Source organism: Sebastes fasciatus, chromosome 23, assembly GCF_043250625.1.
Source record: "Sebastes fasciatus isolate fSebFas1 chromosome 23, fSebFas1.pri, whole genome shotgun sequence".
NCBI lineage: Eukaryota > Metazoa > Chordata > Actinopteri > Perciformes > Sebastidae > Sebastes > Sebastes fasciatus.
Genome location: NC_133817.1, coordinates 1,471,957 through 1,499,784, shown reverse-complemented (window position 1 = coordinate 1,499,784; position 27,828 = coordinate 1,471,957). Strand labels below are relative to the sequence as shown.

General features: G+C 43.8%; 1 protein-coding gene across 3 annotated transcripts; it reads right to left on the bottom strand.

Moving 5' to 3' along the window:
• Nucleotides 1-1,059: 1,059 nt before the first annotated feature.
• Nucleotides 1,060-27,685, bottom strand: LOC141761841 (ankyrin repeat and SOCS box protein 13-like). 3 transcript variants are annotated; one of them, XR_012592649.1, is made up of 7 exons: nt 27,495-27,685; nt 25,506-25,693; nt 24,115-24,271; nt 23,900-24,034; nt 23,177-23,368; nt 21,663-21,852; nt 1,060-1,277 (listed from the first exon to the last, which is right to left on the bottom strand). XR_012592649.1 is itself a non-coding variant. In XM_074625477.1 (6 exons), the coding sequence occupies exons 1-6, from the start codon at nt 27,535-27,537 to the stop codon at nt 21,725-21,727; spliced, it is 843 nt and encodes a 280-aa protein (XP_074481578.1). In that variant the 5' UTR covers nt 27,538-27,685; the 3' UTR covers nt 15,920-21,724. The 3 variants fall into 3 exon arrangements, 1 of the variants encoding a protein (XP_074481578.1); XR_012592650.1 differs by lacking the exon at nt 1,060-1,277 and adding an exon at nt 15,920-21,005; XM_074625477.1 differs by lacking the exon at nt 1,060-1,277 and having other exon boundaries at nt 15,920-21,852.
• Between the last annotated feature and the right edge of the window lie 143 nt (nt 27,686-27,828).

Below are 27,828 nucleotides of genomic sequence, written 5' to 3'. Positions count from 1 at the left end.
ACTCATTTTGGTTCCAAACTGTCCTTTAAAGTTCCACCTCTCAGCCCTGAGAACTAAAACCCTGACAGAACACACATCCCAGATTCTACTTTCATCCTGTAAATATTCACGGTCACGTTCAGCAGCAGCGGTCGTGCATGTCTGTGTGCTTCCTGCAGCGGTGTTGTTCTAACGCTGATGTGAAGCTCCGGTCATGTTAACAGTAATGTCGGTGTGTGATGTGGATGCGATGCCTGATGCCGCGGTGAAAAGCCTCCTTTGTCTCGCAGCCTCAGACCTCGGCCGGCGTCGTGTTTCTAATGACTTCTCCTGGAAGTCAGAGTGTGTGGCTGATGTAACAAGTGAAATTAAATGTCTCGCCAAAAGCAGATGTTGGACAGAGGCCGGCTGGGAGACGTGTGTGTGTGTGTGTGTGTGTGTGTGTGTGTGTGTGTGTGTGTGTGTGTGTGTGTGTGTGTGTGTGTGTGTGTTTGTGTGTGTGTGTGTGTGTGTGTGTGTGTGCCTGGAAGTAAAAGTTTAAACAGGAAAGGAGAGAAAATGAGGTGAGACGTGTGTTTGTGTGTTTTATCTTAATGTTCATGTACTCTCTTCCTCCTGAGGAGTGTGTGTCTGTGTGTGTGTGTGTGTGTGTGTGTGTGTGTGTGTGTGTGTGTGCATGTGTGTGTGTGTGTGTGTGTGTGTGTGTGTGGATCCAGCCCCCATTAATCGTATCCGAGCCCACTTCATCACATGATGCAACAATTCTACGAAGACAAAATAGAGGTATTATATTATAACGATGAACTTCAAGAGGAGCCACAGTCAGATTACGTATCACGATGATGTCATCAGATGACATAAGTAAGATAAACGACCTTGAACCGAGCAGCCGATCAGGTCAAACGGTGATGTTGGTAAATCATCTGAGAGGGACGGGGGGGGATCAGACTCGATGAATCATTGGATACGATTCTCAGAAAAATGCTCCCGGTAACTAATGAGTTTTGGACGGCGTGCTCCTGTGTGTGTGTGTGTGTGTGTGTGTGTGTGTGTGTGTGTGTGTGCGTGCAGTGAACCCACCTCGTGCATGTGTCAGGCATTAGGTGCTAACCCCCGGATCAAAGGCTCCGGCCAGCGACGGATCTGTCTGCGTTTTGTCATCGTTTCCGTCCAGACGGCGAAGCGTGTACAGCTGCAGGTGAGGCCCGTCGGACCGGGGAGTCTTCCAAAAGCAACGGGAGGGATGCATGCTGGGAAATCCAGCAGCTGTTTTCCATCTTTAACGTATGGAGACTGAACTGTGGAAATACCAGAGCAGACGGACGGAGGTGTGAGGCCAGGAAGGAAAAAAGGAGAAATATCCCATCAGGAATCTGAAAGTGACGGGAAGGAGAAAGTCAATGTCAACAAACATGAGACATTCATGACCTTGGTAGAGACCAAAACAGAGCTAAAAGAAGAGAGAATATTGGACTTATAGTCATCAGGTAGCCAACTACAAATAAGACAGACAATAAAACTCACCTAAACCGTCGTCGTTGCTCTTTCCAACAATCACCAGGTGTGCTTTGGTCCAACTCAACTGGGATTGCACCGAATTTAATGTCATTAAAAAGTACATATCTGCAGACGGGGGGTCCATTTGCACCAATAAAACAAGCATGTTGTGTCCATTACTCCCACCCACGTTAGTTTCTGAAGCTGATGATTGTGACACAGCAATAAGTTCATTATTTTGAAGTTTAGGTACAGGATGAGGATGTTTTGGGCTAAAAAACTTAGCTTTAACAAAACTTCTTATTTGCTCAGTATTCAGTATTCTCAGGTCAGCTGGAGGATGAAGGGAGGTGATTCGTCACCATGCTAAACTCTGGAATAACAACAGTTTACTGAACCTTTTCTTCTGGTTTAGAGTTGTGATCGGCATCGTTCTGTGTTTCTGACCGAAGGGAAGAAGCTGCGGAGCGTCTCAACAACGCTGCAGTGGGTGAAGAGTTTGAGCCAGAAGGAGAGATTTGAAAACCAGCGTTGCTTTCAGCTTCCTGCCAGAACTTCACAAAGTTCTTTTACAAATGGAAACTGCGGTTCTGCTTTTAACGTCACATTTGGCCAAATATTGGCAAACTTTTTGGGACAATTTGTGAGTTCAGCGTGTTCTCTTTGTTCCTCAAATAATCATCGAAAGGAAATTTGATATTGAAGGTTAAAGTACGTTTAGTGCTGCAAAGCTTAGATTTAACTCACAGTACCGTACAGAGAAATCATGCGTGCTGGGTCTTTAATCAATTTTGCACTTAGAACCTGCATGTAATTACTGGTTGATTTATGAAGTAGCAGCTCATTACACAGTCAGCGCCGGCCTCCAGGCATACTGCTACCACACAGCGTCAGCCTGCTGGTCCAATCCGAAATCCTCATTAAAGTCCTGGTTAAGAGTTAACAAGACATTTGGTTTCTGTTGCAGAACCTACCTGTGTGTGTTACTCAGGCTGTAACCCGATAAAAGAACCTGATGTGTACATATTAACACCCTTAATGGTTAACATACGATGTGTGATGACTAAGCAGAAGTATATTCAAGCTAGGCCTTCACTATGTTGTTTAGATTTATTCACCTTAGCGACTTAAAGAAGACTTCTGTTTCATTCTCTCTCTTACGGCGATATGCAGCGACTGCAGGTGTGTTTGTGGATCTCACTTCCCCTCGAGCTGAGCACCGTTTGTAATTTTGACTCGGGAATGTCGCCACAGACTCTTTAGACTACTAAAATTACTACTTCATAATATTATGACTTTATTCTCATAATCTCAGATTTATTTATTTTCCTGAATGTGGCCCTAATACTCCGTCGTACCGTCGTTCCATAGACCTACAACAATGATAAATAAAAATGAAAATGTAAACAGTTATTCATTTCCGTTATTAATAAATCCACAGGGAGCCGCTGGAGAGGAGCTGAAGAGACGCAGGTCGCTGACCTCTGGGTTAGGGGGAAGGGTTAGGATTAGGCAACATCACTCTGTTCACTAAGTATAACTGTTTCTGGAACCTCATGCACGCCGCTACGGCATGTGGAGAAGCCCAAAGCTCGACAGGGCTGGTTATGCCTAGTTATGAATAATATTGTTTGCTTGGTATCAAATGTGGGATTGGCAACTACTGCTTAGAGTTGTATTGGTCTGACAACATGCAACAGACGCTACATGTCCCCTAATTCAGATGTTAAATCGTTGATTATTAAATCGTTGGATGTTTCTCTGTAAATCCTCCGTCTTAATTTGATTACACTTAATCTGTTCGGGTTATCTGGAAATTCTGTTTACATGGGAATTTCTCATTCTGAGTCTTAACTTAATGTCAAAAGAGAGCAGTCCATGTAAACACAGCCGGTAATCTTTAAAGATTAATGCACACATACACACACACACACACCGTCACGACGTTAGTAGACACGCAGCAGTCTTAGCTGAGCTATACCAAACGTTTTCTCTGTCAGAGTGTCTGCGGAGGGATTATATAACCAAAGTAACAAAAGATGGATGTCGGTTAGCAGAATAAAAACAAAGTATGTCACAGCGACGGTGTAATCCGATCTCATCTCCTTCAGTGATCGTTACGAGCACAGACCTCTCGCTGAGCGCACCACACATCTGATCTGCGGTGGGTTCGTTACGTCACGCCGGCCGCAAGTGGAAAGAAATATGGTTCTGTGTCGGACGGGAACAGATTTAAACGTGTCACTTTCACGTATGTCACTTTATTAAAAGGAAAATCACGACTCTTAAAATGTTACATATCATCAATCTGTTGGTTTCCCTCAGCGCTGTCCGACATCATCATGTCTACCAGAGGTCGGCGACCTTTACTAGCAAAAACAAATCTGTCTGGAGCCGCTAAACATGTGATCATTGTGATGAAGGTAACACAGTTTATAGTCTAAGTATACAGTATATAAGTCTAATGCAGTGAGGGCCAAAGAGACAATGTACTACGGAGTATTAGGGCCACATTGAGGGAAAACACATCTGAGATTTACAGAATAAAGTCAGAATATTACCAGAAAGAAAGAAAATAAGTAAATGTACTACTTTATAATATTATGACTTTATTCTCTAAATCTCAGATGTATTTTTTTCCTCAATGTGGCCCTAATACTCCGTCGTACCGTCGTACCATAGACCTACAACAATGATAAATAAAAATTAAAATGTAAACAAAGAACAGTTATTCATTTATATTTTTATAAATCCACATGGAGCCGCTGGAGAGGAGCTGAAGAGCTGCAGGTTGCTGACCTCTGATGTCTTCATCGCCGGTTATCTCTAAGAATTAGAAGACTCAACAACAGATATGTCAGCTGTGTTGAGTTTGCATCTTTCTGACAAGCTGTCAAACACCCCCCCTCCCCACCCCACAGGCCGGCTCTTTAAGAATTTGACCTTTGACCTCTGGTTGCATGCCCTGAAAGCCTGAGGACAACACACCTGCCTGCCACACACCTCCATTCAGGACTCTCTGTCAACAGTTTCTTAGCGTGCGAGTGAACGTCTCTGAGACTGACGTGCTCGAAGGACCCCGAAGAATTTTAATTGTCTTGTAAAATATTCAGAGGAGGATTTTCCCTCCGAAAGCCGATACTCGCTAATAAACTCGCAGCGATGTTTGATGCTGCCAGCTGGCACAGCGTCCTCTGTGCTCCCTCTCTCTCTCTCTCTCTTTCCACTCTCTCTGCTGCATCTTCCATTCACATTATGTGAGCATTTATACATTTACACTACAAGTGTGTTTGTGCTGAAATGTCCTCCAGACAATGTCTGTAGATTTGGATATCTGGATCTGCTTTCTCAATGAAGGCACACAGTAATGTATTTTAGGCTACACAGTGCTGGTCGGTCGATACATCACTTTGGGTCGAGACATTCAGGGTCACACATTCTCCCTCCCAACCATGGATGTATGAAGAGAACTGGATCCAGCGTTGGAAGCTGCGGCCCCGAGCCACCTTCGCCCTGAGCCTTTCCAAGCCGACCTAGAGCCGGTGGCGGCGCACCGCCTCGTATGCGGGACTCCCCAGCCTGCCGTGTGTCGCTCACACCCTCCAGCTGGCTGTTAACGAGGGTCTTTAGGCACAGAGAAGTACTCGTATCGGTACTCGGTATCAGCGGGTACCCAAATGTAAGTACTTGTACTCGTCTGGTATCGGTGCATCCCTAAAACTATCCCTTTAAGTCTCCCACCAGTAGAGTCCCACACACTTTGCTGCACTGAGTTAGGAATAAGCCGTGATCTTACACTAACACTCACATTGGTCAGCTTGACTTCTCCTGCTTTCATACAATAACACCAGAGTTGTTCACACCCTCTCTTCATTTGCCATACACACACACACACACACTCTCAGCTCTGATTACATGTGTCTGCCCTCAGAGCGCTCAGACATTCAGCACGTTGCCTCTGATGGAAAAACTGAAACCCGCTCACATCGTTATTCCATATTTTGGCTGCAGCGATCCCCAATATCTTTCACCGCCGCGACAATTGCTTTAGCAGACGGCCAGCACCGTGCTGCACGGCCACAACGCAAGGAATCCAGACATTACCCAATATCCTCAGAGGGTCCGCTGCTCGTTTAGCCTACAGACATGCCAATACACCATGTGACTGGTCGACAGGTCTGCGGTTTAAAAGGCACAGAGGAGATTTATCAGGCTGGACTTGAATGACACATCGAAGGACGTGTCAATATCTGCTCTGTGGAGAGAAGCAGCCATGTACACTATTCATCTGGGACTGTCGGTGCATGTCTGGAACTTGTTTTGTGATTAGTTCACAGTGCACCCTTAGCTAACAACAACAGAGTGAATTAACTCTCTCTTGTACTTGAATAAGTAGGAATAGTGGATGAGAACAGCCTGCTTTAAAGGTCCCGACACACCGAGTCGACTTGTTGGGCGTCGGACAGTTTGGGGCCGTCGGTGAGCGTCTGTCGGTCTGGTTTTTGCGGTGTGTTTTTTCAGCGGATTCAGCGTGTTGAATCAGCGGCGGAGCTCGTCGGTGAGAGAAATCACTCTGATTGGCTGTTCAGCTTAAACGAATCAGTGCACGAGAAGAGAAAAGCAAGCCAACGAGTAAAGTCAAGAGGACACACACAGAAGGTTCTTCATCTTCATCTCATCTGATCATTCCAACACACGGACAGCTAAGTGGTGAGGGAGAGCGGTGTGAAAACGGTCGGTAGACGCCGCTTTGTTTCATGTACGTATCATAACAGCGGCTTGTGTATCCGCCGTCCTCGGTCCTCGTGATGAATACAGACTACCGCCGCCTGCTGGCGTGGAGAGTTATTTCCTCTCAGAATGTACGTGTTAACTGGTCTTTTCGGCGTGTTCGAGTGCAAATCGTAGGCCGAAACAAAGGCGACACGAGGCGGCGCAACAGTCGGCCTTCGTCGCCGCTACAGTTCTTTAACGCCGGCTTGGTGTGTCTGACAACGTGTCCAGAATGTGAGATGCCTTCCCGATAGCTGCTTTCTTAACAGTGTTTATGTGTTAGATGCTTTTCCTTTATGCCTCCATGAAATACGTCAGTCAGGTTCTAAAGTGCAGGACGGAGAAGTCTCAGTAAAAAAAGTCATGTTTGAAAGCTGCAACTGAATGTTTGCATGTTTGTGCTAATGCATGCAAACAGCCACATACTGTATGTGTGTGTGTGTGTGTGTGTGTGTGTGTGTGTGTGTGTGTGTGTGTGTGCAGGAATGTCAGACAAAGAGCAGATACCACCCCCCCACCAGCTCTCCTGATATCTGAGCCAGCTGGCTGACCCTCTCACTCCCTCCACCTCACACTGCTAACCTGCTGCCCTTTCACCTTTACCCCCCACACACCTCACACACACAGCTCGGGGGAGTCGCACCAGAAGTAGGTTAGCGTCGGGTGCTGGAGGTGGCGGTGTGGACAACTTCCAGGAATCACACTTATCCCCTTCCCTTCTCATCCTTCACTGATTTTCCAGTTTTCCCAGTGAGTCTGGAGAGCAGTGAGTGAGTGTTTCCTGTGGAAAACTGTATTTCCAACACGGTGCTTTGTCCCGTGCAGCCCTGCTACTGTTAATGGACGGATGAGAAACAGTAGGACAGTGCAGATGTGGATGGAAAAACGCTGCGTCAACTGTGAGACGACACATCTGACTTTAACTTTCCTCTGAGTTCTAGTAGCTCAGGGTCAAAGGTCAACGTTGTGAGGGTGCTAGCACAAGGTCTGCACTGTAAAAAGAGATATTTATGGAGCCGTTAGCCCGAACGGAGCATCAGGTTACAACTCAAGAGCCACAATTACGTACACACAACTTCTCTACATGCTTTTAGATCATAGAAAGTTTATAAAAGGAGCATGAAGGTCACTTCAGGGTAAACCGTCACCCCCTGGCCTTCATGATAAGCGACGTTCAAAATGCCGAACTCGAGGCTTTAAAGCGTCAGTCCACAAACTACTGGGTGGTGTCACAGACTGCCAGTTAACTAATATTGTCTGTGCAGAAAGTGAACAGGACTTCTAGAAGCCTGGATACCCAGAATAAATGAACTCCTCAGACTATGCAGCTCTATGGAAGCTGAAAGAAAATGTCACAGTGTTTTGGACTAACCTTGAATATTATCAGAAAAATACACTTCAACTGTACTCAGTCTGTGTGATCTGCTGTCAGCTGCACTCTTATCACTGAGACGAAGACAAGCCGTGAGAGTTTGGTGCCTCAGTGATTCCAGGAATGTTGATCACCCAGTTTCACCGTGTTCCAGCTTATCGCCAGCAGATAAACACACAAGACAGTAAAATGACGCAGTCTCACCTGCCAGCCCAAAATAAAAGAGGCTGAGGCAAGTGAGGGATGAAATGAAAGCGGGGCAGGACTGTTCTCCTCAGCACCTCGCAGGCGCCAGGCTGATATGTTCAGGCTAATCTCATCGTCCTATAAACTATTATTACAGTTTAAAGAGCTGGAGTGATTTAATGCTGCAGAATCAACTGTGGGTTTTTTATTGCTGTTGCAGTACAGCAACGCATGTTGCATGTTCATTCACATTCCTGACCTCGACTCCCCTGAACACTGAGCTGGATACTCCGGGTTTCAGAGAACATTACCAAACAGTAAACACAACTACAGAACTAGAAGGGGAGCACGCAGACCTCCGTCAAGGCCAAGTCGCTCCAACCCAAGCTCCACCCTTCCACCAAGTTTCATGAAAATCACAGCAGAAGTTTTTCCATAATCCTGCAAAACAGTCCGATACTGTGCTCATGTACTCGTAGTCGCAAAACGGCTCCAATACCACTTTACAGCAGCGTTACGTTAACCTCTCTTCACCATCTTTTGGGTCCCATCGCACGCGCTCCGCCTCCCAGTTGGTGCGGGCAAGACGGGGCGGTGGTGCGCCCGACCCCGCTGGGCCGGGATCCCACCTGGGCCGGCCTTCACTTTCACTGCGCCACGGGGTTTTGCTTGCACCCTCTGACTCGCGAGTGTACTCCTTGGTCCGTGTTTCAAGACGGGTCGGGTGGGTTGCCGACATCGCCGCAGACCCCTGGAGCCTTTTACGTGGGCCATGCCCAAATAAACGAACCAACCAACAAACAAACCAACAAACCAACCAACAAACCAATAAACAAAGCAACAAACCAACCAACAAACCAACAAACCAACCAACCAACAAACCAACAAACCAACAAACCAACAAACCAACAAACCAACCAACAAACCAACAAACAAACCAACGAACCAACAAACCAACAAACCAACCAACAAACCAACAAACCAACAAACCAACAAACCAACCAACAAATCAACCAACAAACCAACAAACAAACCAACCAACAAACCAACAAATCAACCAACAAACCAACAAACCAACAAACCAACCAACAAACCAACCAACAAACAAACCAACCAACAAACCAACAAGCCAACCAACAAACCAACCAACATACCAACAAACCAACAAACCAACCAACAAACCAAAAAAACAACAAACCAACAAACCAACAAACCAACAAACCAACAAACCAACAAACCAACAAACCAACGCCGGTGAAAACATAACCTCCTTCCTAGGCCTTCGGCCTTGGCGGAGGTAGCTAGTTGGAGCTCCTGACCTCGAGGGTCGAGAGTCAAACGGTTACAGGTTCACTGAATCTAAACACAACATCATTCAGCAGCTCTGTCTACCTATTGGTCGACATCATGGAACATATTATGGAAACTATTGAAATAGTTCAAAGAAGACAGAAAAATAGGAACATTTTTGAGGCGTCCTGGAGGCTGACATCCAAAAGCTCCACGATATGGACCCTGAACTTAACAGGAGTTAACATCCAATAAACAGCCAGTAACAGCACCTTGAGTTTACCTTCTATAAAGTTCCCCATTCACTGCAGAAGGAAACTTTTCAATGGAACGGCAACACGAAGATATGCTTTTATTTTTACTGTGTATTTGTCATGTGGTAGGAGACTTGCCAACAAGTTGGGTAACTTAAGCCTCATTTAGTTGATCAACTCTCTGTTATTATAAAAGAAAGACGTCATGAACATGTTTATTTAGTACTGGTACATAAAGTTCAACTGGTAATGATCTAAAAACAATAATTAAACTATTATGTTTTAATTGTCTCGACATGCAACTAACCAATCAAACACTAGCACACGAGCAATAAACAGGGCCCTTATGTAAGTTAATGAACGTGTCGAGGCTCGACTGAGTTTACAACCCGACCACACCCCCTCTTCCTCCTCATCCTCCTCTTCCTCCTCCTCCTCCTCTTCTTCTCTGGCTTTTCCACTACTGACATACTTCTCACTCTCTCAAGGCGAGCAGCGTGACAACATTCTAGGTCTGTGTTACAGTCGCGGCGCGTCACGGCGCGTCGCGGCGCGTCACGGCGGCGTGATAAAAGGCCTAATTAATAGCTGTTGGCAAGAGAAGGGCAGTCGCTGCACTACCTGCAGCACATTCTGTACTTTACAGTTGTTTTTTTACAGGTGATGAAATGACTTTGCATCACCCAGCGCAGACGGACAGGAGCTACAACGCTGCCTTCAAGTGCTGCTGGAAGGTCATGAGTTGCGTGCACATTTATGATTGTGTGCCAAATACACGAGTTTCATTTGAAGGCACCACTTGTCCTCAAAGCACCCTCTCCGTGTCCTCATCCCAGACATGAAACTGCCTCTCTGTTGGCTTCTACCTCTTGAGTAACTGTCGGTAGACGAGTCATCTGTCTTTTATGTTTAGTGGCTTCTACAGGATGAAAACAACCTTCTTTTTTTTTTTTTTAAATCTCCAACTACACTGAGAAATGATATTTAAAACTACTCTGACGTGCTTCACTCAATGCCACAACACTGGTTAAACCAGGAAAGGTTTAGTCATTCACTTTCCCAATAAAATACTAATACGACAAAAAGAACAAGTAGTATTCCACAGAGCAGCTGAAAGACGGCCATGTCCTTGTGGAAGACCAGGCCGTCCTGGACTTAAGTGGAAAACAGAGCGAGCCGTCCAGCGGCGTGTGTCTCAGCACAAAGAGGGAAAGCGTCCGGGAAGGAAACTCTGCTGACTTCATTCACACTGCAGCCGGCTATATTTGAGTTTAGGCAACTCCAGGACGGGGGGGACTCCCTTCAGAAAATACAACCCAGATGGCTCGGTCATCTGGCTGCTTTTGAAGTGTTCCCGCGCATGTGTGTGTGTGTGAGAGTGTGTAACCCCGGGCGTTGTCGACCAGACATACAGACCAAAGCAGTCTGTTTTTACCGTCAGTGTGGGAGCAGACATGTGGAGGGTGGAGGCCAGAATCAAACCGGCTGGGAACGATTAACTGCAGCAAGAAGCCACTTACAGTCTGATGAGAACAAGAGTGTGATCCCGAACCGACTTCACTGTCTTTCAGAGGCTGTATGGGGTTCAGTTTTAGAGCTAGAGTGAAGATACTGATATCATATAAACTAGAACAAAACTGATGAATCCATCGGTACCAGCCTCGTCATGCTAGCTCGCCAAGAAGGACGCCAAAAAGCGCTCCAAATTTAGGCAAAGAAAAAACTGGCATGGCCATTTTCAAAGGGGTCCCTTGACCTCTGACCTCAAGATATGTGGATGTAAATGGGTTCTATGGGTACCCACGAGTCTCCCCTTTACAGACATGCCCACTTTCAAACTAGAGACCTAGAGCATTCAGAGGATGGATGGATCAAACTAGAGACCTAGAGCATTCAGAGGATGGATGGATCAAACTAGAGACCTAGAGCATTCAGAGGATGGATGGATCAAACTAGAGACCTAGAGCATTCAGAGGATGGATGGATCAAACTAGAGACCTAGAGCATTCAGAGGATGGATGGATCAAACTAGAGACCTAGAGCATTCAGAGGATGGATGGATCAGACTAGAGACCTAGAGCATTCAGAGGATGGATGGATCAGACTAGAGACCTAGAGCATTCAGAGGATGGATGGATCAAACTAGAGACCTAGAGCATTCAGAGGATGGATGGATCAAACTAGAGACCTAGAGCATTCAGAGGATGGATGGATCAAACTAGAGACCTAGAGCATTCAGAGGATGGATGGATCAGACTAGAGACCTAGAGCATTCAGAGGATGGATGGATCAGACTAGAGACCTAGAGCATTCAGAGGATGGATGGATCAGACTAGAGACCTAGAGCATTCAGAGGATGGATGGCTTCAATAAGGGGGTTTCTGAGCAGTTTACACACCAGAAGTGCTCGCCATCGAAAAAAAAAGCAATTCTTGCAGAAATCTCCAAAATGTCAAAAGTTTTCGATCCCAAATCACAGCATGGCTTTTTCTATGGTGTTCCTCAAGGTCTTGGAGTCTTAATGTGGTATTTTGGAGGAAGTATTGATCATTTTTATCAGTTCTCGAGGGGTAAAAAATGGTTAAATTTAGCACCAAATCTGCTGCAACAACTTATGAGACATAATAGAGCATGGGGATGACCATCATCTGATTTATGAGTAGAACAACTTGACACACAGTGCTGAGCTGTATCTCAAATTAATCTTCAGGTTCTCAGCTTTCAGATGATGTACACCACTTCTATGTGGCATCTACTGTTGACCTGCTATCTCCCCCTAGAGACCCCCCTAAAAAATGACAAAAATGGGTCTATTGTGGGATTCATCAGAATCTGTTTTCGCCACCGCTTTGCTGTGTTCTTCCGTGGAATTACTGTGGTACAGGGTTTAGTGTTTTATGTTTTTTTTCTCAGTGTCTGCCCCCAGACTTTGTCGTGTGTTCCTGATAATGCTGCAAGACGTCAGACAGGGTCTCATCGTCTTTACAGACTTCATAAGCTCTTCATAAATACTTTGACTGAGTCAATCCTTGACCTGAGAGAGTAAGCCACAGCACAGAGCATTCTGATGCTAAAAATGGGCTTGACATGGGAACTCTGCAAGTATCCAAGAAAAATAAACCGCTGGCAGAAATAAACTCAAATTCTGATGTACCCTTTCGGCTTTTGTGAAATCTTCACTCAAAGTTCCCGAGGCTGCAAGTAATCTCTTCTCAGCTTCACTGAGCGAGCTATCTCTCCGTCTCAGTTCCTTCTGCGTGGTTTCAGTTCTGCCGGGACGTTTCTTTTGACAGAACTCCAACAGCTGCTGCTGTCAGATACTTCCGTTCATGGAGATCTTCAAAGCGTACCTCCACTTACACAGGAATATCTAATCCCCACAGGTCACGGCAGAGGCCGTCGGGGTCAGACAGGATGTGCAAAAATCAAACGCCACCACCCTCGAAAAACAAATGTTAAAGATCAGGAGAAACGGAGAGGTAAAAACAAAAGAGAAATGAAAGCTGCATTAAAGGGACTCTATGTAAGAATCAGAAATCACTTGTTAACAGTGACACAAAGTCAAAGACAGTCATCGTCCTGTTGCTCGCGCTGCGTAGACGCGAACAAGCATCGGTCAAAACAGAAAGGCGACACACACGAGACTGATTGACCGCTAAAACCCACAATATCACGTTATATTTCACACGCTTTGCAGTAAAGTCAGCTGATCTGTCCGGTTCTGATACCTTGAACCGAACGAAGCTCCCTCCATGAATCGAAGGACCGGCCGATGTTGATCAAACATTTCTGTTTCACTAGATATAACTAGTAGATGGTGGAGTCTGAGTCGTTTGTCTGCGTTAGCAGACTCCATTTCTACCCAACCGTAAGCTATCTCTGTAGCTGCGCTAGAGAGAGAGTAGGCACATCAGCTGGGACACCGACCCGAGTCCTTCACATAAAAAGCAGCGAACAGGCTCAGAGAGGAAACACAGAAAGCTGCGGAAGGTCTCATTTTTTAGGTTTGTGTTCCCTCATTTGCAATAAAAAACGATTGTTATAAGAAGTTCCATACAGTCCCTTTAAAAAGGACATATCGTGCTTATTGCCAAGCAAGACTATTACCCACTCCCATGTTGATAAGAGTATTAAATACTGGACAAATCTCCTGAACAGATAAAAAAAAGTGTGATTAATGAACTATTTGAATCGATTGACAGCCGTAGACGTTAACACATATTAGAGAATCTGCAGAAAATGAGTATGAATTTAAACGGGGCTTTATGTACCTCTGTGTAAACCAGTTGCAGAATCTGGTGTCTCACATCTGCAGCTCGTTTCAGGGTGGTGATTTCCAGGCTGAGGCGTGTGATGGGGGGCGGGGGGGAGAGTAGCATCGGACCATCACAGCATCCAGCTCTCTGTTTATCTGACTCTCAAACAAAAAGCCTCCCAGTTCCTGTCTGTCTGCTTTAACGCCTCACATCCACAACTCCACATCTTTTTCCCCCTCTCCTCTTTTTACTGTCAAGTTTACAGTGTGATGAGGAAGATCCATCTCTCACGATGAGACTGAGAGAGCTGTGTTAATTAACCGGAGAGTGACCACAGTTCTCTTCGCCCTCTGGGCCTGAACACATGCTGACTGGGGAAACACTGTGTGGCGTCTGCTCACTGATACTACCAGCGTTTGGTTGATAGCACATTTCTTTATCTGTGGCGCAGCCTAGTGGTGAACCAGTGTAACTGAGCTTATTGTTGGACATACTGTACTTTCCTCCTCATCGATTAGGGGGTACTGAAGCTGCTTAATGTCTCACCATCATCTCATCTCAGTCTCCGTCTGTCTTACAGACAATGCTTCACGTCGGTTGGCGAGGGTTGCACTTTCTTGAGCGGCAGTCCTTGCTGCATATGTAGTCTGTGGCTTTCCTCCTTTGCCTCATCTCCTCCAGTCGGTTCTGTCGTCCCTCTTCAGCTGTCCAGTCTTCTCCATTTGGGTAGGTGTAGGTGAGGGCGGCCGATGTGTCTGGTGCCGAGTACGACGAGTTGTCCGTAAAGAAAGTCCTCGGGGGAGTCTGCCTATTACCATACGGCGAACGTGGCCGGAGCCTTCTGACACGGCGTTCAGACAGGAAGCTATGGATGGAGGTGAGCTTAGTTTAGCTCTCGCCAGCACTTCCGCATTGGTGACTCTGTCTTACCACGAGATGCCCGTGATCTTGCGGAGAGACTCCTCAAGTGAAAAGTATTCAGTCTGGCTCCTTGTTGGGTGTATGCAGGCCAGGTTTCGCTGCCATACAATGTCTCACACAGTCACATCTTTTATATACTTGCTATGGCTCCAACTAGTTTACTGGAACTTCTCGAACCCTAATGACACTTTAAAGCCTCTGAAAACTTTAAGTTGCTTTAAATATTCATGATTTAACGAGCAAAATCCAACTTAAAGTTTTGAAAAAGAGTTTAACGCTCACAAACTCAGCTAATCTGCTTCATACGGTGTGGTTCGATCAGATGTGACATCAGCAAACCGTCATCACATGTTGATCCGAATGTTGACAAATTCTGATTGGTGCAAGGAAGTCACCTATTTCTATCTGAGGTCGACCTTCAAATCAGCGGGAAGAGCGTGAACAAAAACACTAATATAGAAAATGTCTCGTGACAATCAAAACTTTTCTAATTCTTAACTCTAATTTGTGTTCATGTTAGGGCTGTCAATCGATTAAAACAGTAGTTTTTATCTGTTCAAAATGTACCTTAAAGGAACATCTGTCAAGTATTTAATACTCTTAGTGGACAAATATGCTGCTTTATGCAAATGTATGTATATATTTATTATTGTAAATCAGTTAACAACACAAATCAATGACAGATATTGATCCAGAAACCCTCACAGGTACTGCATTTAGCATAAAACAATATGCTCAAATCATAACATGGCAAACTGCAGCCCAACAGGCAACAACAGCTGTCAGTGTGTCAGTGTGCTGACTTGACTATGACTTGCCCCAAACTGCATGTGATTATCATAAAGTGGGCATGTCTGTAAAGGGGAGACTCGTGGGTACCCATAGAACCCATTTACATTCACTGATCTGGAGGTCAGAGGTCAAGGGACCCCTTTGAAAATGACCATGACAGTTTTTCCTCACCAATATTTAGCGTAAGTTTGGAGCGTTATTTAACCTCCTTCATGACCAGCTAGTATGACATGTTTGGTACCGATGGATTCATCAGGTTTTCTAGTTTGCGGCTGCAATCCTGTGGGGGGGAACCAGAACTATGCTTTCGCAATGACACCATGGGATGTACAATACATCCATGGGCACAACAGAGACACTAAAATGCATGCTATGTTAACGTCCTGAATCCTGTCTATAGGAAGGAAATGTTGAAATATTGTATATTATTTATGCAGCACAGTACCAACCAGGCTGTGTTGTCAGGATGAAACATCTATCTATGTTCTGTTCTTCAGCAGACAGACAGACAGACATGCGTCACCGTGAGGACGTTACAGTCCAGCGTGCACGCGTATGAAAAGTCAGATTCATGCAAAAACATGAAGAAGACAACAACATGTCAACGGTATAGTTTATTCAATAAATCAACATTTCCATTATATTCAGAGCAGCACTTCTGTACAGCTTCAGATAAATATTTATGTGGGATGACTCCAGATAAATCAGTGTGACGTTTATTCACTTTAATATGACAATAAACACTTCAGCCGTGTTTAACCTGACGAAACCAGGAGGAACGCTTCCAAAACAACCCAACCACTCCGGAGTTCAACATTAGAGCAAGGACCATTACTCCTCATCTTAGATAACTGGACATTCCCTGCATGCCTGTCCTACTCTCCTCGGCTTGTTCCGGTCCCTCTCTGCTGTTTGAGGAGCCGCAAGTAGAAACTGTACCAGGTCAGATATTTAAAGTCTTAAAGGGGAAAGAAGGAGAGATCTGTGCTTTGAGATTATTTACAGGCTGTAACGAGCCAGACTGCATTTTTGCAGCATGAAAACTAGTCAAAATATCTTGTAATGATGGAAGATTGGTTTCTAGGAATTTATATTTTTTTGGATTAAACAAACTGTGAGAGCTTTGGCATATTTACGGAGCGCAGCAGACGAGCTCCACATTCAAGCCAGCATCGTGCAGCCCGGGCACGTTTCAGGGGAGTGAACTGAGAGATTTGGACGAGCGTGAAATATTGCTTATGAATGCTTCGTATAAATGTGTCAGACAAACGGTAAACACGCGACTGCAGAGCTCTACGAGAGCTGACAGGTGACCTCTTGCTCTTCTAGGCTGCGTGAGGTTAACGGAGCCTGCTGGCAGATAGAAGCAAAAGATATGAAAACGCTGAACTTAAAACACCCCAGAATCCTGCAGGGTGACCTCAGCACACTGCACGTGGATGCTGTTTTATACCTTATATACACCGAAGGGGGGGAAAAAAGATCTTAAGAGTTGCACAAAATGGAACCAGCAGATCTGCCGTGTCTGTGCGTAAGTGTGGCTTGTGTCGACTGCATACCATGCCATGATAATTAGATCCCGACTGGGTTGATATTATGAGTACGTACAACATGTCGACTAATAAATAATAAGATATTGTAGAACAGAAATGCAAAAATATATTTGAGGTAGTTTAGAAACCGTCTCTGTCATGTTATGGGTTTATTTAAAAACAATAATATTAATAACATCAGCTGGTATTAGGGCTGTACCGGATAATTCAAAGCTTCATTCATAACGTTGACATTCAAATTCTAACTTTAAGTTTGCATGTCTATTTATTGTGTTTAAACTAGAGATGCACCGACACCGGAGCGGATATCTGGTCCGATACCGACTCAAATAGCTGGATCGGGTATCGGTGACAAACGAGCCGATCTATTCAGTTCAATTTTATGTTTATGTATGTTATACATTATATACTGGTATTTTAATTCCTGGTTAAGTTTTGAGCAATTTGTTGCTGCATTAAAAAGGTTTACACTTGAACTGTAGTTCCTGTTTAAGTTTGAAGCTGCTGGTGTACGATTCATTATTTTAATAATAAATAACAATGCAGTAAATTTATATCTATGTATTTATTTGTTACATTTTGTTTTGCAAAGTTAGGAAAACAATGTTTAAGTCCAGCTTGATGTTGTCTTACACATAACAGAATGATCCCAGTCACTTCCACACAGTGAGGCAAACAGCTTATTAATTAAACACCGGTATCGGATCAGTACTCGGTATTGGAACTGAAAAAGTCGGATCGGTGCATTCCTAGTTTAAACCCGGTATTTCTACACAGTAAATATCAGACTACACTCATATTATTAGTATTATATTATTTGTAGAATTAGATTCCAGTGGTTTTCAAAATTCACAACATGTTTTTATCTAACCAAATATTCTGCTTCGACCACATTTGTTGGCGTTTAGCCTTTCAAAAACAACATAGATTAGACTTCTGCGTGAGCGGCGAGCTCGCCGGCCAAGACGGGTTCGGTTAGCACGAGGCTAAGTTTAACTATTAGCAACATTATATCTCCATCTCTGAAATGCTTCACCAAATATTTGTAGCTTGCTAGAGCCTCGAACAACGACACAGCAAGATGACAACTCCGACGTGTAACTTTAGTCAGACGTCACAGGTATTGTCTGAATGTTTCGGGTCCTTTTGGGTGAAGAGGTTTTCAAACAGAGCAAGACTGGAGCTTCTCAGTCAGCTTCTCTCTGCTGAGGGCCCACTTTGTGATTTAGGTTGATGACACAGTATTATTATTTAGCATAATGCAGCTTCAACATGAGTGACGGCTGAGAATCCCAACATACTAAACTATACTACAAAAGGTCACTGTTGGAATGTGTGTTCCTGTGACAAAGATGTCCTATCTCCACGGCAACAACATCATAATGTTTGGCCTAGGGATGCTCATTTTGAAAAATGTTCTTAACCGATAACCGACCCTCGTTAACCGGTTATTAACCGTTAACCGACAAGATTTGTGCCTCGCGTCCGCTGTGTGTCTGCCCGGTGTAACGATAGCGATTGTCCGATTTGTGCTTCTTGCTCGCCGCCGCCACACACATATATTCTGTCAGCGCGACGTAACTTTAACGACCGTGTGTGTGTGTGTTGGTGGTGAGTGTGAGGTTGTTGGTGGCGTTCTAGCTGTGAACGTAGGTGTAGCAGTGTACAGTTCATTTGTTGCTGAATAAATGCTACGAAACTACAACTCCTCCGCTCCGCTCAAGCGAGCTGAAGACCGTTGTCGGCTAACGGTTAAACGGTTAATTATGAACATCCCTAGTTTGGCCTGATTCAACCTCCATGGACTTAAAAAACAGGTCAGCTTCGAAGAGAGCCAATAAAACACTTTATGGAATTCATAAACAACTTCCTGCACCTTCTTCTAAAAAGACTTCAGACCTCGCTGAGCTCTCCGGGTCCTCTCTACGAGCAGATTTAGACACGGAGCTATAAATAAATAGGTCGCCAGGATCTTCAACTGTCTCCTTGAAACAAAGGCCTGTCACTGAGGTGCAGCGGGCGTGAATCACAGCGATGGGAGATGAAGCGGAGCAGCATCTGGAGAGCGTCACTGCGACAGCTACAGCTACATTTCTTTATAAGAAACAGCCTGTTGTTGACTTCATATAACTGCTACTCAGCGTGAGTTGGTGCACGCACCGTCCCGGCAAATCCAGGATTCAATCCAGCAACCTTTTAGATAAACGACTACCAATGTTGCCTCCGTTGCCAAAAACAAACCATCTGTCCTCTTCCTCGCCCGGAGTTCTGACACAAAAAAAACCCATCTGAAGTGGTCTCTAATATTAGAAACCCACTCTTCTCTTGTAGTGCACGTTAAGCTTCTATTTATTTAACATTAAATGCTATTTTAAGACTTTTATAGCGGCGGTTTATATTTAAGATTACACACTGGTGCTTCCAATGGAAACAACTAAAGCTAACTAAAAGAAATCACGCTCATGTTTATCAACCTGTGACTGGGATCGTTTACCATGAAGGGAACCAAACGGAGCAGATGAGTTCTGATGTTGTTGGGTTTCTATTTTAGGATTATCATTTCCTGTCTGCAGGTTAAGTGTCCAAATCCAATCAGTTATGTTTCCATGAAAGCTATAAAACAATACGGGGGGAGGGAGCAGGGACGTCCCAGACGTCCCTCTCACCAGCAACGTTTTCCAGCTCGTCCTAGAGGGGACCCCGAGGCTTTCCCAGACCAGACCAGATATATAATCTCTCCAGCGTCTTCTGGGTCTACCCCGGGGTCTCTTACGGTACCGGGTTCTGCTGAGCTGTGTGTTAAAACTCTGTCTTTAGAAACTTCATTAAATGCTATGGTGGTTTTTATAACCTCCGCTAAGGCCCAAGGCCTAGGAGGGAGGTCATGTTTGGAGGATTACTCCAAAAGTCTGCGATGGATTTGAATGACATTTTTTGGAGGGGTGGGGTGTGGCACAATGAACAATGCATCACCCTGCCTCTTTCCTTCTGCCAGCAGAGGGACAGAGAGAGAGCAGTGGGTGGAGGGAGGGGGGGGGCACCGGTATATTCAGCGTTTTTTCACATTAAACTCTTGAGTTGGACCAAAGCACACTTGGTGATTGTTGGAAAGAGTAACGACGACGGTTTAGGTGAGTTTTATTCTGTTTCTGTCCAGTTTGAATGAAGTGTTTTTACGCTGCTCCGCTACGAACAGCTGATCTCAACATAAACAAAAATACATGTGAATGATGGCGCAAGCTGCACGGAGAGGGGGGGGGGAGGTCGGCGCTCTCTGAGTGCCATTCTAGTTTATGAATAGTTTCTAAAAGACGAGGCCGTAACGCGACTAAAATTTATTATATTTATATTTATATTTTAATTACAAAATCAAAAATCCCCAGTCAGAGCTGGTTAATGTGGCCCGGGAAAGGGAAGTTTGGGGTCTCCTGCTGGAAGCTGTTGACCCCTGCGACCCGACCCCGGATAACAGGTTGAAGATGAGATGAATTACAAAATCAACGGGAAATTATAATTTTGACTTTATAATATTTTAGTTTTTATATTGAATGTATGTACTTGACTTTGGATTCTTTTTTTGTTATCTTATTTACATTGTTATTGATCTTATTTGTTATTATCTACTTGATCATATTTCATTATTATATTAAAACATCTCCATCTGGAGTCAGAATTATACAGATTAGTTGTTGTTGTTTATTGATGTTCTACTGTGCACAACGGTAGAATGAGATGATGCACAACGGTAGAATGAGATGATGCACAACGGTAGAATGAGATGATGCACAACGGTAGAATGAGATGATGCACAACGGTAGAATGAGATGATGCACAACGGTAGAATGAGATGATGCACAACGGTAGAATGAGATGATGCACAACGGTAGAATGAGATGATGCACAACGGTAGAATGAGATGATGCACAACGGTAGAATGAGATGATGCACAACGGTAGAATGAGATGATGTACAACGGTAGAATGAGATGATGCACAACGGTAGAATGAGATGATGCACAACGGTAGAATGAGATGATGCACAACGGTAGAATGAGATGATGCACAACGGTAGAATGAGATGACGCTCAGGGTAAACGTCACGGCCGAAGGCTCCATTGTGGTCACGTAGCCTCCTGTAGTGGATATCAGGAGTATTTTAGAACCAGATTCACTTTCAGGAGGTAGAAAACCATTTTGGCACACTTCGGGTATCCAAGTGTGCCAAACGGAGAGTCCTCCTGGTCCTATCCTGACTAAACCTTTATAGAATCTATATGCTTTGTGTTATTTATATCTGCTTTGGCACAGATGTAGTCGAGGAGTTGCTGAATGACCTCAGTGGATATCATCATTGCTATAATGGTTTTATCCACTGTCTGATCTAGAAAACATTTTAGGAGAGGATCAAAATGTAAATTGTTTCCTTTAGTTCATCCCAGTTTACTCAGGCAGAGTAACAGTCACAGTGTTACTGGGGATGAATTCTCTGAGGTCTTACCTATCCATAGAGACCAAGATCATGCATATAGAGGCCTGCTAGTTGTGGAGCTATTACAGATGTATTTTCTGTCTGTCTAGGCTAAGGAGTTTGCGTTATAGTAATTCTTTAAACTAGTTCAAATCAAGTCATTAGCACGAGTCTAAACACAATGAATGAATTTCATTTGGACACCAAAACAACTCCACCAGAGGAGCTGTGATACTCCTCTCCGTCTTGAGGTGAAAGGTGAAAAGAAGAAGCGCTCATCACTAAACTGTGTCTACTATTATCATGTCTAATGCAGCGGCACCTTTTGCTGTGTTCTCCTCAGTATTGTGCGGTAGCTCTTCAGTCTTCTCCTCCAGGCGACGCTCACTGGTAGCGGAGGTAGCCCATGATGAGTTTCGGTACGTCCAGTTGACCTATGACCTTCAGAGCTCTGGTTCCCAGCTTGGTCCTCACAGCCAGCCTGCTGAGCTGCTGCAGACTCATGGGGGTGGCTGCACGCAGGAACAGAGAGAGGGAGGAAGACGGGTCATTTCCTGTTCCCGCAGCAACATCTCAGCCTCAGAAGATGGATTTTTCATCAGACATTTAGACTGGTTTATACTGGTCTATAGACCTGTAGGGCTGGGACGAGACGCCGATCTCCAGATTCGATAATATCAAGATATTTGTGTGCCGATTCGATATGTATTACGATTTTTAGTAAATGTCCTGCGGTCAAATATATCAGTCATTGTCAGTGTGTCAGAGTGCTGACTTGACTATGACTTGCCCCAAACTGCATGTGATGATCATAAAGTGGGCATGTCTGTAAAGGGGAGACTCGTGGGTACCCATAGAACCCATTTACATTCACTGATCTGGAGGTCAGAGGTCAAGGGACCCCTTTGAAAATGTCCGTGCCAGTTTTTCTTCATCAAAATGTTGTGTAAGTTTGGAGCGTTATTTAACCTCCTTCATGACCAGCTAGTCTGACCTGGTTGGTACCGATGGATTCATCAGGTTTTATAGTTTCATATGATTCCAGTATCTTCACTCTAGCTTTAAAACAGAGCCCGCTACAACCTGAACATCACAAGTTGCGTTAAAGAAATTAGTGGCGTTAAAACAAATTTGCATTAACATGTTATTATTGCGTTGACAGCCCTGATTTATATATGCATATATAAATAAATAAATAAATAAATAATCAGAGTAGTTTAACATGGCTTATACATTAATTTAAGAATATTTTGCATATTTTATAATTTCATAGTTCTTGTAGAAGTTGATTTCTTTGCACTGGAGACGTGGTAAAATCAAGCACATGTACCAAAACAAGCTCAGTAAAGTAAAAATAAAAGTATTTTTATTCTTTGTTTATGCTATAAAGAAGACTTTAATCTATAATTTAAGCCATTTGTTATAAATATTTAACACATTTTAAAGAAAATATAAAGAAATATGGGGACAGAAATGCTGCAGCGTAACAGGAATGACTCAGATGAAAGTAACTGGTCTGGTCTGTGTGAGTATTGGAGCTAGATGGTAACTAGATGTTGTATTTAAAGTCTAAAAACAGTTTCACACGGTGCTCCACTTTCTATATAAAGCTCAGTGGGTGTAAATCATCACCTTCTGATATGCATCCGGTTTCTCCGTTGGCTAACCTATACATGGTAAACAACAACAACAACAACAGCTGTCATCTGTCTGAGACTTCCTGGAAGTGAAATATGATCCTTGCTCACCATCTGCTGGCGCTACGTCGACACTGCACTGATTAAAAGGCATCTACACACAAACTGTTAGATCTCTGACGTTAGAATGAAGACTTACTCTCACAAAAGCGTAGGCAGGTCGCAGAGGGAGAGCCCGGCGTGGTGTAATCCACGGGTTTCCTGTCGTGCTGATCTCTGGCGTAGATGTTGGCCCCGAACTCCACCAGTATCTCCACCATCTCCACTCGCGTGTTTTTAGCAGCGGTGTGCAGCGGCGTGTCGTGGAACCTGGCAGCGTTCACTTTAGCACCTAAAAGGGGAAAAGAAAAGGATGTTAATGTCAGCTCTTGAAGGATAACGCCGAATTCACACCAGAGGCCTGGACTACGAAGCAGGATTTGGGGTTAACGAGATTCAGGGTTTTCTGTCCTACGAAAGTGGATCACTTCTTCGGGGGGTTCAGCATCAGTTCAGCATCAGTTCAGCATCAGTTACCATGGTGATCTACCTCGGTAAGAAGTGAACCACCTTCGTAGGACTGAAAACCCTGAAGGGTTAAACCCTGAAGTTACCTCACTAACGCCAAATCCTGCTTCGTGGTACAGACCTCTGGAAGGTGGGAAATCAAGGAAAGTATTCACAAGTTGTACTGAATCGTCCTGGTGTCTGCTCGGTGTCTGGTACCACAGCTTCAGCTGAGGTAGCAGAGGGGGGGTATCATTACAGACCAGATAACCTGTCCTCAAGTAACACCAGCACTGGAATCACAACACCCATCTCCTCATCCAGACATCTGGTTTGGTGCATTTGCCCGTCCTGCTTTGCCCCCCCGACCTCTCACCTGCATTGAGCAGCTGTTTGACACAGTCCGTGTGTTCGTTAGCACAAGCCACGTGTAGCGGGGTCCCGTAATAAAGGTCGTACGGCTCCAGACCGGCACCCATGGCAATCAGGAGCCTCACGCAGTCGGACTTTCCTGGAAACCAACACGAGGATATTGAGTCATATTACGTTTATTTATAAAAGATTAATGTCCCAGTGAGACGGGGCTCTCACCTCCCATGCAGGCCTCGTGGAGAGGCGAGGCCGTGCGAGAGGTCAGAGCAGGGTTGGTCTTGGCGCCGCGATCCAGCAAGAGCTTAACACACTCCAAACTACCGCCGGAACAGGCGTCGCACAGCGGGGTGCTCCCGTCGACGTTCCTCGCGTCCACCTGAGATGCATCATGGGACATAGGATTATATACAGCACAGATTAAGGACTTCAACTTCTCATCCTCTCCTCATTCACTCAATTTGTCTGATAACTCGCTGCTATGTAGGGATGCACCGATACCGATACCAGTATCGGGTATCGGGTCAGATACTGTGCTCATGTACTCGTACTCGCAAAACGGCTCCGATACCACTTTACGGTGGTGCGCCTGACCTCGCTGGGCCGGGATCCCACCTCAGCCGACGCGCACCGGCCCTCACTTTCATTGAGCCACGGGGTTTTGCTTGCACCCTCTGACTCGCGCGTGCGTTAGACTCCTTGGTCCGTGTTTCAAGACGGGTCGGATGGGTTGCAGACATCGACGCAGACCCATGGCGCCTTTTACGTGGGGCGCACTAAGGACAGTCCTGCCCAGTCGACAGTCGCACCGGGAGCAGGGAGCCCCGTCCCTCCCCGGCGGGGAGAGAGGGCGCGGCGAGCCCTTTGTCCACGGTGCGGCGAGGTCCAGGCAGGGAGTGCTGTAAAGCTGCGGCCGCGAGCCACCTTCACCCCGAGTCTTTCCAAGCCGACCTAGAGCCGGTGGCGGCGTACCGCCTCGTATGCGGGACTCCCCAGCCTGCCATGTGTCGCTCACACCCTCCAGCTGGCTGTTAAGTATCGGTACTCGGTATCTATACTCGGTATCTGTACTCGGTATCTGTACTCGGTATCGGTACTCGTATCGGTACTCGGTATCGGTACTCGTATCGGTACTCGGTATCTGTACTCGGTATCTGTACTCGGTATCGGTACTCGTATCGGTACTCGGTATCTGTACTCGGTATCTGTACTCGGTATCGGTACTCGTATCGGTACTCGTATCGGTACTCGGTATCGGCGAGTACCCAAAAGTAAGTACTTGTACTCGGTCTGAAAAAAAGTGGTATCGGTGCATCCCTAATTCGAATGCTCAGTTTTTTGCTTTTTTATATATATATGTATATATATGTATATATATGTAGATATATATATACGTATATATAAGTATGTCATAATAATGTATAAATCCCCAAATAGCCCATGAAATCAGGAATAATCCCTCAACATTATTTATTATTCATATTCAACATGAATTATCGTTAGTTATTCTCAGACGGATATTGCTGTTTGTTATGTGTAGAGGTGCCCCAAAAAATGGTATTGGGGGGGGGGCAGCCCTACTTCGGTCCGGTCCGGTCTGTCTCCTTGCTCACCTGGGCTCCGGCGTCCAGCAGCAGCCGGACACACTGGACCGCTCCACGGAGGCAGGCCTCGTGCAGCGGCGTGATGGAGTCCACCGCCACCATGTTGACCGAAGCTCCGCTCTGGATGAGGTGCTGCAGCTGCGAGGTCTGGCCGAGGGACGCCGCCTTGTGCACCTCTGTTCTCTCCACCCAGCAGCCTGCGGGGGGGGGGTGGGGGTTATCATTCAGTATTAGTGTCACAAACATCTTCATTCTTTATCTCTTTTTAGCTGAGCTGGAACTGTCTCTGTAAATAATGTAGGATGGAGTAAAATGATTTATAACACCATTAAATAAGCGATGCATGAGATCTAATGATATCTTTTTTATAAATTGGCATGAGTCTCTTAAATGTTTATTTGATACAAAAATTATAATAATTGTTTTGGAATTATGAGAGTATCAGCAGGTAAAATGGGTCAATATATAAAAAGAGAGTAATTTCAGCTGAAATAATTTTAGTTTTAACTATTGTCTTTGGTGCCATAGTATAAAAAACACCATAAATACATTTCATGCAATCAAAAGTTGAATAATTATTTAACTGAATAATGCATTTAAATAGACTTAAAAAAATTTACCAGTACCAAAAATAACATTTTTCTTTTATATATATATATATATATATATATTTTTTTTATTATTATTTAAATTTAAACTTTTTTATTTGAAAGAGGCTCCCAAAACATTGCTCATAAACATTTTTGCTTTGTTTGTAAAGTTTACCAATAAATTGCTTTGTCATCCTTATTAGTGACAAGAGGCTCTCACATTTCATACAATAAAAAGTTGAACAAATATTTAACTGAATAATGCATTAAAAAAAAAAAAAAAAATGGGCCAGTTCCTAAAATAACTTTTTTTTAAAAATGTATTTAATTTATTATTATTTTTTTTTTAAATATTTTTTATTATTTAAATTTAAACTTTTTCATTTGAAAGAGCCTCCCAAAACATTGCTCAGTTTACTAATAAATTGTTTAGTCATCCTTATTAGTGATGAGTGAAGTTTACTATGTCTTAGCAGAGTTATATATATATATGCTAATTAAGCATATATATATATATAACTCTGCTTCATGTAACACTATAGCCTGCCAATATTAGCAACCTACAACAGTTAACAGATGAATTAGCCAGCTCATAGAAAAACTTGTTTTGGTATTATGAGAGTATCAGCAGGTCAAATGGGTCAATATATAAAAAGAGAGTAATTTCAGGTGAAATTATTTTAATTTTAACAGTAAATTAACATTAACTATTGTCTTTGGTGCCATAGTATAAAAAACACCATAAATACATTTCATGCAATAAAAAGTTGAATAATTATTTAACAGAATAATGTATTTAAAAAATTTTAAAAATGGGCCAGTACCTAAAATAACTTTATTTTATTTAGTTTTGTTTTTTTTAAATATATTTTTTTATTATTTAAATTTAAACTTTTTCAGTTGAAAGAGCCTCCCAAAACATTACTCACAGATATTTTTGCTTTGTTTGTAAAGTTTACCAATAAGTGCTTTGTCATCCGTATTAGTGACAAGAGGCTCTCACATTTCATTAAAATAATAATAATAATAATACAAAGATTAAAAATAATGATAATAATAATAATGCAAAGAGAGAAAAATATATAATAATAATAATAATAATAATAATAATACAAAGAGAGACAAAATAATAATAATGATAATAATTAGTTTTTTTAAAAGTTGAATAATTATTTAACTGAATAATGCATTTAAAAAAAATAAAAAAAATGGGCCAGTTCCTGAAATAACTTTTTTTTATTTATTTATTAAATATATTTTTTATAATTTTAATTTAAACTTTTTCATTTGAAAGAGCCTCCCAAAACATTGCTCAGTTTACTAATAAATTGTTAATTCATGTAAGACCTACAACAGGTAACAGCTGAATTAGCTCACAGCTGTGTTGTTGTCTTTAATTCATACTCACCGATATCTCCAAAGAAATAGGGACGAGCGTTTTCTACCTCCATCCTCTCTGTCCTCTGGTCTTTATCTGTGAACGAGGACTAACCAGAGACAGAGACAGAGAGACACAGAGACACAGAGACAGGTTTGTAAACAGCCGCGTCCTGCTGGTGTTTACATGCGGCTGGAGTCATGTGACACGCTTGGAAACCGAAGAGCATGCTGGGACTTGTCGTTTTTAACACCACAGAGGTTATTTAAGGATCTGTGGGTTGAAGAAGGGAACAAATGTGTCTTCTGTGTCAGGATAAATTATGCAACATAATACACAATATTATATGACTATGCAACATTAT

Excerpts from the sequence above, each read along its gene's own strand:
- LOC141761841 (XM_074625477.1), bottom strand. The coding sequence starts at position 27,537 with ATGGAGGTAGAAAACGCTCGTCCCTATTTCTTTGGAGATATCG. Across the intron at positions 25,694-27,494 it reads CTATTTCTTTGGAGATATCG|GCTGCTGGGTGGAGAGAACA; the intron begins GTGAGTATGAAT and ends CCCCCCCCGCAG. Across the intron at positions 21,853-23,176 it reads CTGCCTACGCTTTTGTGAGA|CCACCCCCATGAGTCTGCAG; the intron begins GTAAGTCTTCAT and ends TCCTGCGTGCAG.